Source organism: Nestor notabilis, unplaced genomic scaffold, assembly GCF_000696875.1.
Source record: "Nestor notabilis isolate BGI_N333 unplaced genomic scaffold, ASM69687v1 scaffold10546, whole genome shotgun sequence".
Classification (NCBI taxonomy): domain Eukaryota; kingdom Metazoa; phylum Chordata; class Aves; order Psittaciformes; family Psittacidae; genus Nestor; species Nestor notabilis.
This window is the reverse complement of record NW_009931522.1, coordinates 1,971-17,232: the sequence shown is the minus strand read 5'-3', so window position 1 is coordinate 17,232 and position 15,262 is coordinate 1,971. Positions and strand designations below refer to the sequence as shown.

Genomic DNA, 15,262 nt, shown 5'->3' with positions numbered 1-15,262 from the left:
CCTGCTAGGTCTCTAAAAGCAGACTGATGGGGGGTTGCTTCGCCTTTGTTGACAGGAGATAACCCAGGACACCCTGGGAAGGTCACAGTGACAGAGCTGAGTACCCAGCCCTTCACAACAGTTACACAGAGGCTGTGTCTCAAGGCTAAGGAGGCACAGGCTCAGGGAGCACAAGCCTATGACACAACCAACCTCTCCCTTTTTCTGTGGAATATAGAGAAGGACTGACATCAGCACACCAGTTAAATCCTTGGAGACAAATTACAATGAAATCCATGGCTCATGGAAAATGCAGCCCCTCATCCCACAAAGCACTGAACGTGATCAGCTGTTCATACCAGCCTCTAAAGACAGCGAGTCACTGCACAAGATTACTGAGGAAGACTTCACAGTGTTCAGCACAAGCAGGTTTGAAGGGGAGGGGAAACAAGCGGTGGGGGGTGTTGTCAGAACTGCACTGTGACAGAAACAAAACATTTTCCATTGGCAAAGAAAGGCAGGTTTAGAAACTTTAAAGCAAACTGTCTATTGTCTTCTTTTCTTTTGCAAAAAATTGCCCCATTTTTGTGGTGGAAGCTCCCTTGCTGCAGGCTATCAGCTCCTCTGGTCAGCTGCTCCAGACCTCTCACCTGTCTCTGGTGGGCTGGATGGGCTTAGTGCTGATGTTACAGATTAGAGGGTGAATGTGCAAAACCCTGAGATAAGTGGTAACTTTCAGCAAGGAGGAAAAGATGTGCAGGTGAAGGTGTCAGAATCTCCAGCCTGGGGCTGGAGCCCAGTTTCACCCCACGGATCAGCAGTAGCAAACACTTTCAGTTCAGCTCCAAGCCACTTATTCCTTCCCATCCTCTCCAAATCCAACTTCCTCTCCTAGCCCCTCTCCCCCAGGAGGAGAGGAGAAACCCATCTCTCTCCTACTCTTGCTGACCCTTAGACCTGGTGGAGGCCAGCAGGTAGGAAAAAAGGGTGGAACCAAGGTCCTCTTGTATTCTTGTCTTGACAGCAGTGGGGCTGCCTGTGCCAGGAGTTCATGACCACTGTGCTAGCACAAATACTGTCAGGCAAGTACATCCTCCTTGGGAACTGCCTGCAGCAAGGGGACGGAGCAGTGCTTAGTGTAGCAGCAGCAGCCCTGCCTCCTGCTCAGTGTGACCCTGATATGGGCCAGCGGCCACCAACAGGCATGACTGATTCCTGCAGCAGTGACACTCAGTAGGGAGCACACGTGGAATCAGAGGTGCCAGCCAGACTGTACGAGTGTTTGGGAGTCTGAAGATGGTGACAGGTGCCTGTGGGATCAGGAAGAGCTCTAGCTGTGTTCCTGTCCCCCATCACCATGCTCTTCTGTCGTGCTAAGTTACAGTACATGTCAGACACTCATCCCTGCAAGCTGTGGAGCAGAAGCATCCCCCCTCACAGGGATGCCTGTGGCTGCAGCCAGCCCCTGGACACCCTTTGCCAAGCCCCAGCCCCAGCACATCCCCTGGAGGCTGCCCAGCTGCTGGAGGCTGCAGGACCACAGGGGAGACCCAGGAGCCCGTCATGTCTCCTGTGGCATCGGTTCCCATGACCCAGTGGCCCTATGGAACAATTACATCAAGCTGCTTCAGCCCCACATCCCAGGGGAGGGGGCAAGTTCTGAGCACTGCAGGCAGCTGTGGGAGCCTGTGGGTTTGCAGATCCTCACGTTGATGTAGGAATGGCAGAGCCCATTGTACGTGTTACATGCACAGGACAGACGAGTTCCAGTGGGTGAGTGGAAGACTGCCTGTTTTGGTTATGCTGGCTGCACTTGTAAGCAAGCAGCTTGTTAAACAATGAGAAACTCTAGACAGTGTGATCTTTGGTAACTAAAAGCTGGAGGCAAAGCAGAGCTTTCCAGCAGCATCTTCTAGAGCAACCCAGACCATGCCACGAGCTCTGTCTGATCACACGTGCCAAGTTTTATGGGACAGATAAAGTAAGCTTGTATTACTCCAAAATATGGAATGAGGATTGACAATTACTCTCCCTCTGCTTAGAAACCCAGGTGAATACCACGGGTGTCAGTGGGTTGGACCAGGTCCAAACTTAGAACTACTGTAGGATTTTCTCAATTTGTGTATGCCTGGGTAGTGTTGAATAACCCATTTTCATGTTGTAAATAACACCATTGGTTGTTGTTTGTTTGCTTGGTTTTTAACTGGAGGTGTTTCTGCCAGGACACCACGTGTTTCTCCTCCATCATAACCATTACCTTTTGCAGATCTCCATCTGATAGATGTTTTGAAAGCAAGCCTAACTTACAGCACTATCGTTCTTTGCCAAGGGACTTACTGTTGCTCAGCTACAGAAAGTCTTGTATAGGTCTATGACTTAACACACTTGCTCCAGAAACAGAACAGTGTCAGACACTCCTGTGCGAGGAGGCCCTTGTCTGTCCTATGCAGAGATGCCCATCTCCATCTTGCCTTTGGTGATACGTCTCTATATGCTGACATGGTTCGGGAGAAGTTGCAAGAGGATTTGACTACTTGCCTGCTAGTTAGGGTGCCAATGGGAAAAGCACATTTGAATCCCTGCACAATGAGGGTCCAGGTCTCGTCCCCCTGCCCAAGCTGCAGGGCAGAGTGCTTCAGTGTGCAGTGCTTTGCTTAACCCTTGCCCAAGTACCCCTCTGCAAGTGCTCCATGTTCTTTCCCTGAAGGGGAGCCCAAAGGTGCTCACACAGTAATTGAAGTACTGGTTTTGTTAAAATCACAAACTTGAACAAGGCAGTTTTTGCAGCAAGAGAAAACACAGATGAGCTGAGTGAGACACTGAATATAACCTTTCCTTCTTCCCACACACATCCTGGCACTACAACTCATCTCCACTTTTCATGGCATTCTACCTTGCAACCAACTCACAGCTCCTCAGGGACCTCCGTCAGAAAAACTTCCCTTCCATGACCTCTGCCTGCACACATTCTCCTTCCAGTCTCCATCTTGGCTGAGCCTCTGCTTTCTGCCTGCCCCAGCTTGTGGCCTGCAGTCATTATCTTCTGCCCCAGGAGCTCCACATGTCTCTAGGGTTGGGGCACTAGTAGGGGTCCCTTACGCATAAGGGTTGTTTGAAGAAATATGGTCACAGCAGTTCATGCACTGCCCCTCAATTAGTATTCTGGGAGGAGTTCTCCAGAGGTGGACATTACAGCAACCAGTGGAGAGGGGAAAAGTCAAAGGAAAAAGGGAGATAAAACCAGAAAATTAAAGTCAGATCTGCTGCTGCATACGGAGAACAGCACAGAGGCAAGATAACTGAACAGTTGTAGAGCAGGGTTTTCCCATGTCTAGGGCATACCCTTCATCAGCACAAAAAGCTCTGAACCAGCTGTGGCGCTGGGATACAGCCGAAGCCATTCCAGCTTGTCAGGCTACCTCGCATCGAGCGGGTGAGCGATAGCAGCACATGGCACTCAATTCATCCTGCAAGACATTTGCAACCTCCCCATTCCAAGATGCACCAAGGTTTTAATCTGTGATGTATTATGAATGAATGCATAATATTAAGAAGGATCATTGATTCATGCCATTAGAAAACACAGGAGTATATAAAATTTTCTTCTATTTAAAAAGAATACCATGACTTTTAAGAGAGGTAGATCCTGCTCTCCTCCAGTGCCAGCGTGTATCTGACATAACAGCACTGACACCACATGCAGCAAAAATGAAGGAATATTTAAAGATAGTGTTGCCTTCTCCCTGCTTTCTCCCCAGAGCAAGACCCACATGTTTAATCTTGACCATGTCAAATAAAAACCAATGTATCAAAAATCACATTGGTTTTGGGGTATATTGTGATCTGCAGTGCTCCATTTGCAGGGATACACTTTCAATGTGCACCTTCACAACTTGAATTCAGTCTTGTTTCATTGAGGGTTAGAATTATCCTTTCAAGCCTTGCAGTACTGAAGTACAAGTGTCTCACAGTGCTGAGGAGCAGGTGTGCTGCAGCTGCTGCTAGGGACTTTGCTGTGGTTTTATCACTATCTTAGGTTTGAATTTCTGAGCTGCCAGCCCTCAGAGCCACTCAGCAACTTTAACCCGTGGCTCTGCAGAGCCAGAGTTACAAGGCAGGTTGCTCCACCTTGAACTGGCTTCACATGAGTCAGAAGCACTCTTGCAGAAGACAAGCAGGAACAGGCATAACCTGAAGTACTTTTGATACTTCCAACTTCAGTCAGTAACAATTCCCTGTTCTGGAGCAGAAGCAAGAGCTGGGGTTGGAATAGCCAGATTGGCATGTGCAGGGAGATTTTACCTTGATCTACAGCCGCTCAGAGAAACTTGCAAATCTGTTCCTATAGCTAGAAGCTGCTGATAGACTGCCCCCCAGCTATCCCCTTTCATGGGAATTGACTCTAGTGTGTGATTGATTGACTGACAGATCTCTTCAAAAGGTTCTGGACAGTAAACAACCTACACAGCTAACAAAGCCTGTGCTCTCCTTGACATAAAGGCAGTGTCTAATGGTGCTAAAAGACAAAAAAAAATAATCATTACAAAATAAACAGGGAGATAGTTACACTGGCATTTGAAGGAACACTGTGACAGAGAACCCCATCCTTGAAGGGGTTACTAAAACGATTAAAAAGGTCGTCAGGAAGTCAGTCACTTGTCTGGCTAGCAGTTGGCTTGTGAAATCAGAGCTGTAAACCACAAGCTGTGCAGAACTCGAGAGCCACTGCTGAAGATACACTGCCCTTTTCTCCTGGAGAGCAGCAACAGCTAGCAGCAGAGAGCACATGATGCTGGGGCACACCGCAGTGCTGCGCAATACTCCGCGGCTGCTCTAAGGTCCCCTGCAGCAACTTCCGTCTTACAGTCAATTAAAGGCAGATTCTGCATATTAGATAATCACGGGGCCCACCTAATTAGGTCTGACTAATGAAATCTAGGGACCATTATTTGTAAACTATGGATCAGCAGGCTGTTTTTGAGAAGGAAATTACTAAGAAAAAGTCCTGAAGAGCACAGTCCCTGGCCTGACAAATATTCCAGCTCTATCAGAAAAACTCCTCATCAAAGCATGCCTTGTGGTATTTTTGGATAAAGGACAGCTCACATGCTGTGTGCTAGAAGCAAACAGCAGCATGTGCCAACTCACCTGACCCGGATGTATTCTACAGCTGGGAAGCTGATAAATTCACTTACCCATGTCTATCCTCAGCTACGCTGCCACTGAAAATACCTCTGCACGACATGGGCAGCACTGCAGATTATTTATTACTCCCCAGCTTCCTCCATGAGCCCCAAGAGTAGTTTCTCCGTCAACTCTGCTCATTTTCATTTGGTAAACAGTGACATTTCCCCTGCTTTACAACTGAAGCTAAAATAGCCTCTTTCATTTTATAACTTCCCAAACTTCATCTGAAACATGTTTTATGCAGCAGCACAAGCATTGGGAACAAACCAGGGTTATGAATAGCTGTGAAGAACCAACAGAGGATCAAAGGAAATTAGGCACTGAAAGAAGCATCTCTCCCCTCTTCAGGGGGGACTATACTTTGAAAAGATTAGAAAATACCACAAATTGGAAGCCAACACATCATCTTTGAAAACACATTTCCAGGAAAGCAATTAAAACCACCATTGATAGCTTTTTTTAATCATAATTTATTGAAGTGAAACAAAACAAACCATAGACAAGCACAAGATGTTCCTCATGTCTCATCTGTAAGGCAGTCCTTTAGAACAAGCAGCGAGGAGCTCCTCCAAGTACAAAGGCCAAGAGTGACCACAGTGCCACAACACCAGAGACTCTACAGGGCAAGAATAATAAAATGCTGTCAGGCTTCTTGTATTCAGGGCTTAGTTTTGTTCTTACTAAGCACTGAGATTGTTTTCCAAACTGTGTCAGGCCAGCAGTTCACCCTGCATGAGCACTGCTGTCACTACCTCAGGAGAGGGATACACTTTAAATCTGGAGCTCTCTACTACTATTGAATTACCAACTCTGCTGTAGAAAAAAAACCACATCCATCCCACCTCTGGGAGACTCCACCTCTCTCTCCTCAAGCTTATTAAAGCCAGCACTACAACTACAGCTCATTAAGATAACCCTCTGTCCGTAATGACAGTGCATACATAGTTTTGTGCTATCTATGGGGTAACATTCCCCAGTTAATCTGGATGAAGAAGTCCAGTCGCCCAGGGCTGATAGCTCACAAGTCAGCAGTCGAACCTGCTCCTGAACCCCTTGTTCTCCTGGAAGGCTGGCGGAAGAACATCGCGCAAGAGTGCAGGCTGCTGCTGTGACAGGGCCAGGCACCCCGAAAGAAATACTTTTCCCCTCCCGGTTCCGGTGGTCTCCGTTACTCACTGCAGCAGGCAGCTCACGCCCGGAGAGTGCCTCCAGTGGCGATAGACGGAAATCCGCAGGTGGGGATGATGTTTATAATCTCGCAGAACAAGCCTGACTCTGCAATGAAAGCAGATGTGATGAGCCGCGGCTTGCAGGCTGCTTATAACATCCCACAGCTCAGGACAGGAATCTCTTAAAGAGTTGTCACAACAGAGGGAGGATGGGATGGACGTTTGTATGAGAGAGGCCCAAGGGACAAAATAAGACTTCCCATCACTTACTGCTTAAATTTATTGGAGAGCAGAAGGAACTGGTTCTTTGAAAGCCGCCTGACATCAAAGCTACAAAGAGCTTTGAACTCCTGGTAAATCTGCCTTTCATTCAGCCCCAGTGAGCCTCGGACATGGACGACCAGGAGAGGGGGATGGTGGCAGGGAGTGTCTTCCCCAGAAAAATTCTGGAAAACGGACAATACTGACACATATCCGAGTTCAGAAATACTACTGAAGCACTACTGATATAAACAGGGAATATGTAAAATGTGGCACATAAGTAAGAGAGGTTGTACAACACAGCTGCTGCTGTAAGACAACGTTTCTTTTGTCCCAGGATTCTTTTAAACATCAGCCATAAAAGCAAACTGTCACCAGAGAATCAGCAGAGTAAGCTGACTAATGCCATCTTACAGGATAACAATATAAATACATTTCACAAAGCTGAAATTCAGCTCATTTGCCATTTTGAAAGGTCGGTTGTGTCACTTGTACGATGACAACTGCTGCCAAAGTCGGCCCTCGTACTGGTGGATTTTTTCTCCCCTAATGAAGCCATCAACCAGGCTACTGAGCTACGCTCCCCCCAGACTGGTCACAGACCTGCCATTCATACGCACAATGCTTGAAACACCACCTCGGATGAAATTCACTTTGTTCAGATACTCTGCTAACACAGCGAGATACTGAGGGCAAGAGGGATCAGCCTCCACTGCATCGCTACATCAGAAAACAAAATGGAACAAAGTTTTGTCTCTTCAGCACTGCACAGAGTCTTTGGAGCAAGCGCTCCCAAAGCAGCTCTTTAACTAGTGACAAAACAGGTATTTCAGATCTTGGGATCCTCTACAGAAGTCAAAAAGCTGCAAGTGAAGTACAAGGAAAGGGAAGGGATTTGAGAAGTTGCCCCTTACGAACTTAACTGAAGGCACTGGATCACACAGATATCAAAAATGGAAACTAATGGAAAATGATTTGACCCTTACCCAAGTGAACTGAACTCAAGACAGCCAGTTCAAGGGTAAAGCAGTCCCAGTGCCATTTCCCAACCCCCGCGCCACCGCATGGCCCCTGATTTAATTTTTAAAATGTCAGCTTTGACATAAAGCTACTACTTTCAGATATATAAAATAAAAATCTAATTAGGACAGTGACATTTCCAGTAACACTTTCTCTTATCCAAAAGGAAAGCCAGCCTGCAAAACAAAAAGTCAGCCAGAGCAAACTGACGACTATTTCCCATAGGACCCATCCATGTAACACAATTTTCAGTAAGCATTTAAACATCACTCACTCTGTGGATCTGCACAGCAGCAAATGGGCTGACTTCAGAAGAACTAGGAGGAGGAACAATGAGGTGGTATTAGAACAAAGCTAGAGAAATGTAACAAATGGAAAGCAAACACTCAAGTGCAGCTAAGTTACTAAGAGCAGCAGACTATATATAAACAAATATTTCTTAGCATGCAATGGAGCTGCAGAGCGGGAAAGGTATTTCTGAGTCCCAACACAAACTCTGAAGAGGTGTTGAAGAGGCATTTTACCTGAACCACAGAGAAACGCGTCATAGCCTGCCTCGTGAGGAGATTTCTTCTCAGCTGTAAGTGTCAAACAAAACCAAAAAGGAATACCTTTAGCACGCTGTGGAAACTGCCCCACTGCAGAGTCCTAACATTCATAAGACCCACTGTTCAGTTTTGGAGTTGTGTCCTCCCACCCTCATCTCTGTTTCCTGCCTTACCTTGAGACCTCTACAGCCTGTAGAAAGTCTATGCTTCTACCATGCATTTTAAAACAACACCAACAAAAGGGCAGTAGTTACATGAATGCTTGAAAAGCTTAGCAAGATGCACGTTAGAAACTTCTATGAAGATCTAAACTAAACTGCGTTGCATATGTTGTCAATGCTATGGGAAGCATTTCAAAACACAAGGAGGCCCTGTGATGCCAGGAGAAGTCAAGAAATGCCTGCCTTGCAGGCGGTATCGCACCATGTACTGAGCACAATCTCCTGCACACACAGCACCACTAACCCTGCACATGAGCCACCGAGCTCCTGCGACTTTCTGGGACTTCCCTCGCATTAGCTCCCACTACTGTCCATTCTAGGACCACTGTTTCCCACCTCCCCTTGCCCCTTCCAAGGGCTATCGATGCTTCACAGCCACAAGTCAGGCTCAGTTCAAGCCCAGCTTAGTGTAAATGCCATTTGTGCTAGCAGCACCATGTAAGCCTGGCCTGCTTTACCCTTGGCAGCTGCCAGGGACATGCAGACCATTTGGGAGCCCAGGCTTTGGGTCTGGACAAAAATGTGTATGTGCAAACTCAGCAGACATACTGGCACTCACTCATGGTTTGCATGTGGATATCCGGACTGTAAAACAAACCCCTTTTTAGCTACCTGATTTTGAATACTTGCTTAAAAACATACCGTATCTTGAGCAGTCACTTGCAAGAGCTATCTCAGGGCATGTTGAATCCTTGGGATTTAGGTTGCTGCTGAAGACAAGTGGACATGTAAGATATTTTTCTCTCCTCAGTATGTTAGAGACAAGCTAGTGCTCTCTAGTGAGCTGTGGCTTCATTTCAGGAAAAGCTACTGAAGACTAAAAAGAACTTTGTTAGCACCTGTGAAGAGGCTAAAAGATGCTTAGATGAATAATATCTATCAGTTTTCTTCCTGAAAACTAACTCCTAAACATTTCCTCACCCTCTTCCCACAATCGAACTGCTGCAGTTGCATGAAAAACATGTGAGCAGAACTGAAAAAAATCAAACAACAAAACAATCAATGTAAAACTCCAAGGAAAGGGATTAACTAGATGGTTCTATTTGAATGGAGAACTCTGGAAGATAGATTAATAAACAGATACCCATGGAATGACTGAAATAAAAGAAAGAACAAGCAAGCATAAGACCTCTGAGAATCTGCAGTCTGAAAACAAATACACCCCCCCCCCCAAAAAAAAAAACCAAAACCAAACCACAAACAAACCTCAGAATCACAGTACTTCTTACATAAGCACTAATTTTACATCTCCTTCTTAGGAGTAAACAGGTGAAATTAGAGAACTCTACCACATCGTAGCTAAGCTCATGGGATATGGCATGTGCTGTTGTGCTCCATTTGAACATCGTAGTTAGTTACTGCCTTGAGTTCAGTGCAGCCCTTTCCTGGGAGCTAGCATTTGAAATTTGGGTGTATTTTCACTGAGAACTGAAACTCACTCATTCATTTCATAACATGACATAAGCAACATACAGCTCTAAAGCTGTATGTAAGGGTGTCTGCAAGGCAAACTTGTGACCAATGAGGTCATGGTGCAATGATATGAGAAGTGACTTAGAACAAATAACTTACCCCACAATTACTTTATAAGAAAAGATGAGCAAATAATTTGCTCTCAAATTGAGAAGGACAAGAAACCAGCTGAAAAACATTTGGGAGGAGGGAAAGTATGAACATATGAAATTACTGCCTTTGAAATATCTTTCCCAAGAAAACAAAGGGATTGCTGAAGGCTGCCCACCACTTACCTGCACAAAGCTGCATACACCTCCAGAAGATTAGATCCCCGAGGAAATGGACATTTCTATAAAAGAAGAACATGTTAGAAAACTAATCAAGACAGACCTCATAGTAAGTGAGCTCATTTACTGTTACTGCCAACTCATTAAATGAGATCTAAAATCAGAATGTCTCAGGGCAACCAAGAACGGTTCTGTAACCACAGGGCACTAAGAAAAGATATCCTCTCTTCTGGGTGAAAGACAAGCTTGAACTCCAAACAAAAAGACCTTTTCATCTCACCCTCTGTATGGATTTCGTTACAATCTTGGTGTCTATGAGGACAGGAAACAGGTTGTGAATGTTCTTTTTAAACTCCTCATAGCTTTCTGAAAGCAAAACACATGTGGAGAAAAACATCATAAAAGTGGGGATAGGCCAATGGTATTGTAAATGAATAAGAAAGAGAGGTGAAGTCAGAGGAACAGTGCACCACTGCAGCAGTTAAGAGCTCAGAAGAGGCAACTAATGCTGCTGCTTGCTAAGCACTGTGGGTGGCTGGGGTGATGAGTGACCATTGTGCTCACTGTCCCATCCCCACTGCAAAGGCAGCAGCCTAGGGACAGCAGCTATGTGCACCATTACCTGGAAGGGGCTTGTAGAACTTGTCATGAAGATGCATAAGGTCCATGAGCATGTTGTGTCCCACCAGAGGCTACAGGAAAAACAAACATAACAGCTCATTGGAGCATATTTTTGAAGAGAGCTCAGAGATAACCACCTTTAGACACGCTCAGCAGGCTGCAGTGCTCACAGGACTACTGCTTTCAGGAGATCAGACCTGTAGACTCTGAGGAGGGTATTTTTTCAGCACCATTCTATTTTCAGTGGATGTAAGGAGCTAGGTAGATTCTCAGTTGAGCTCAACATTGGTAAAATCTTCCATCAATCAGATTTATAGGCTCACTCACAAGGGCAGGGACAGCCGATGCACATCATCCACAGTCTCCTGAAGCTGAAATTCATTTAGTAATCTCCATACATAAGAATTTCTACATGTAATCATACCAACGGTCCACATGGTCCAGTAAACTGATTGGTTACACGCTTGCCCAAAAGGCAAGAATCTGCTCAGGTTTCTTCGATGGTGACTCATGCTGTGTAACACAAGGGTTTTCAACATTGCAGACTCCTGCATTTTCCCAAGTGAAGCAAGAAACACATTGCAGAATGGGTTCTGGCTCCCTCTACCCTGGCTGCACTTGGTTTGCAGGAGTAGTAGAAAAGCAGCACAGGGAAATCTAGTATTTGGATCCATAATTCTGAGAATGCTCTGGGAGTGGGACCTGGCCTGTAAGATGTAGTGTTTAACAGTCATTTTTGCTAAACATGACCGCAATCCAAGAATTCATCTCAGTTTTACTGACAAGAGAATGATCACACTGAATGACTCCAGCCATTTAATACAAATTACTACTTTATCTTTTATCATCCCTCTACATCTGTTAAGTGAGAGTAGGGGTAAAGCATTTTACCTTCTTGGCTTGAACAAGTATCTGGAAAAGGTTGGTGAAGCCCCGAGCAGACAGGAGAATGAGCTCCTTCTGGCACCAGTCATAAGGAGAGTTCTCCAGAAGGTGACGACGCTGTGGACTCACTTTTTTCACCATTACCTGAAAAGAGTAGCCACTGGGTATCTCAGCCTAGTGTCAGCTAGTTGCAGGTACACTGCTTACTGGTGTTCAGCAATGCTGAGGACAAGTTCAGCTTCCAGGCTACGGTGGATGAAGAAACAATGCATCCCCCGGGACCTCAGAACTGTCCCACTTCTTTTCCATATGGAAATCATATGGAAGTGCTCCAGCAACAAAAAGAGACCTGCTCTAAGGGTGTCTTATTAATGCTCCTCATTAAGAGGATGGTTCCTACCACAGTTTTTTCTGGAGCACAGATTAATAAAATCCAATTTACTTGACACCAATGTGGAAAGTTCATGGCACAAAAAACAGAAACAAAGAGCAATCACACGAAGTCCCCAAAGGCTGTGATTCAGGCGAGAAGGCTGAGTAAATCAGTCACTCTGCTGACACTGGTTATCAAACCAAGATAATATTATTGTAAGCAACTGCCTGGTATCATATTCACACCATATTTTGAGAAGTCCACAGCCATAGGTTTAATTGAGAAAATATTGCACCAAACTTAAATAGCAATAGCAAATAGCAAAACAGCAAGCCATGCAATGGACAGTAAAAGTCTTCAAAGCAACTACACGGCAGAAGGCAGCAAAGGAAAACCACTATAAAAGGCTAAACCCTGCACATTCTTGTGGAGGTATCGAAGGAGAGATCTAACAAAGTCTGGAGACACAGAGAGGGTCCCTCCAGGAATGACTCAAGCACAAGTACTTCCAGCTCAAGGTATTTTGTGGCTAGAGGACAAACAGATACCAAAGTTAGTGTTTTCTGGATCCCTTTTCTTGGGATCCCACAATCAACACTTCCCAGACATTCCTTAGTCATTGTTTTCTCCTCCTCCTGGACCTTATCATTAAAAGTACAAACAACATTTCAGAGTCCCTGCAAGAATGCCAGTCCTATCAGCCTAGATAGAAACCATCTTTCCAGAAGGTCCACACACATTTCCATCTCACCTTCTTGATTCCAAGAGGCTGCGTCCAAACATTTTGGAGAGCCTGTCTCAGAACCAACTGAACTTCAAGCATCTGATAGCCTAAAACCAAAGGAAAACAAAAGTGCACAGTGAGAATTTCAGTCAAATAAGCTTTAGTTAGGACACACAGGAAAGGACATGACTAACTGAAAACAAGAGGGAGAAAGGCTACCACTCTGAAAGACTGACTGTGGTTTTGGAAGGTTTCAGAACAACAGAAGTCAAGCACACAAGAGGTATCGATGCATTTCTCCTCCCCCCAGCCACAGCTGATAAGGAACTAATCCAGGACTCTTTCGAACAGCATTCAAAAAGACACCTTAATCAGTCCCACTGCTTACTTAAATACATGTCTTGTCACAGGTGCTCACCATTGCCAGGCACTATTAAAAGTATCAGTATCCTGTCTGCTACAGCTGACATAGCAGATACAAAACCCAGCACACTCCTCACACCCTGCATTTCAAACTCTGCAAAAAAGCATCAACAGACAAAGCCTTGAATACTTTGTCCTCCCTAACTTTTTCTGTATTTTACTCCCTCACCTAGAGGATTAAGATTTGGTTTCTATGAGCAAACCTTCAAACTATTCTCTGCTATAATTCCCTGTCCCTCAACTCGTCCAAAATACCACAGAAATTCCTTAGCTCTGCTATAATGCTCCCAAAAGCTAACACGGGGTAAGTAGCCTGTTTATCCCCACTGGCATATATATTTCACCATGAGGCTCCTGTTGCTCCACGAGGGGGAACAAACACTGAAAGGAGACCAACCTTTCCCTCCTCCAAGACTAGAAAAGCAAACAAAAACCAGATCATCCAGGATTTAAAACAAGTCAAAAGTTGTCCTGATTCAGAGCAACTACAGATTCTCCAGTTGCTGCTCTGAAGAAGCACAAAATGGAAGTCAGTTACCACAAAGCATGCTCCAAGCACCTAGAAATCCACTGCCACTACAGGAAGAACAACTGCCCCAATGGAGCAGAAAAGCAGAGCCCAGAGATGAGTGCCTGACAGGAACTGAGGTGTAGACAGGGGCACAATAGATGTAAAGGCAGGCTGGGAACTGGTGCTTTCCCTCTCAACAGAGCAGTTTAACAGAACAGGCAGCAAAAGACAGCAGCAGCCCCAGGGGTTCGGGAGAAGTGATGAAGCCACTCAGAGCCCACAGGTGCCTAAGGCAGGCACCCTGTGTCATACCACTCAGATCCTGCAGAATCATAGTCTCTTCTTCCTCTGCTGCAGCTACCCAACACGTCACTTCATCAATAGCTTTCTTCAGCACATCCCTGTCCAGAGCACTAAAGCAGGACCAGGAGGAAAGAGGCATAGTGTGAGAAAAAGCTCTTTACAGATGGAGCCTTGTGCCTTGCCATGGCAATGCAAAAGCATCACTTCCCAACAGTCACCCAGATTCTCCAGCCTGTGTCCTGTGATCTCAACTTTCCTTCAGAGAGACCACAGGACACTGGAACAGCTAGCAGTGAGGCATTTGGACAAATAGCCTTTAGTATTTCTACAAAATGTTATTTGAGTGAAGGTGAACTGTCAACACAGTCAGTACTGAGGAGCCACCTCTCTGAGTAGCACTCACCTGCTCACTTTCCTGCTACCCTCTAAGAGACGCTGGTGAAGGATCTTCTCTTGTGCCTCATTCATGTATGGGATTCCATCTTTAAGGAACTGAAGTGGGGGTAAAAATGCCAGGTTGGTTATTCTCCCTGGACTTTCTTGTAGTAAATTAGAGAATAGCAGGTGAGCCAGGTCCAAAACTGGCATACACTTGGATGATGCAGGTGTTCCTCATTCTCAGAATATCCTCTCCAAATACAGAAACTATAGGTAATCCAAGACCCATTCTTATATAAAGGAACACATGTTTATGTATTGAGGAAAGGATTTTTGTCAACTGTAATCATTCTTTTTTGCTCTGCTTTTACCTTTCCTTTAACAAGATACTCCAAGTGTTGAAGTACCACAATACTTCCTAATCAGTGCTGTTATGTGATGGCACAGTCTGAATTTTATAGGAAATGTGGCAATAAACCAAGACTTCCCTACTTTCACTGCTAGTGAACCCTCCCCTGAGGTATGGTTAGTAACTCCTCAGCTCACCAGAGACAGGTTTTCTATTTTTGAGATAGGGAAATGTCTTAGCCTGAACAAAGATAAGGTTATTGCCTCTATGGCAGTTCAGAAAAAACAGCGCTCACTCTCCCTGTTGATAATGAGCCTACTGATGCATTCATACTTTAGCAAGATGCCATTTACCCCAGAAATGTAGCATTTAGCAACATTAATCCTAATTTCTCCTGTAATTGCACAGACATCCTCTGCTCTAGATTTCTAGCAGAGAGATTACACACCTTATTATAGTCATATATAACTTATATAGTCATTACATACCTTATTATAGTCAAAGCCATAATGAGACAGGAACTGAATGCTAGATGCAGAGAGGGCAAATTCGACATCCGTAAACCCCC

General features: G+C 45.2%; 1 protein-coding gene across 1 annotated transcript in view; it reads right to left on the bottom strand.

The window, feature by feature from the left end:
- Positions 1-5,709: 5,709 nt before the first annotated feature.
- PNLDC1 (poly(A)-specific ribonuclease (PARN)-like domain containing 1) overlaps positions 5,710-15,262 on the bottom strand; it is an 11,246-nt gene continuing 1,693 nt past the window's right edge. The window contains 15 exon segments of the mRNA XM_010015951.1: positions 5,710-5,782; positions 6,343-6,441; positions 6,606-6,781; positions 7,217-7,316; positions 7,891-7,933; positions 8,141-8,194; positions 9,028-9,095; positions 10,134-10,189; positions 10,408-10,493; positions 10,750-10,819; positions 11,640-11,777; positions 12,758-12,837; positions 13,977-14,077; positions 14,371-14,459; positions 15,183-15,262. The exon segment at positions 15,183-15,262 is cut by the window's right edge and continues 28 nt beyond it. Coding sequence (XP_010014253.1) covers positions 5,710-5,782; positions 6,343-6,441; positions 6,606-6,781; positions 7,217-7,316; positions 7,891-7,933; positions 8,141-8,194; positions 9,028-9,095; positions 10,134-10,189; positions 10,408-10,493; positions 10,750-10,819; positions 11,640-11,777; positions 12,758-12,837; positions 13,977-14,077; positions 14,371-14,459; positions 15,183-15,262 — 1,313 coding nt within the window.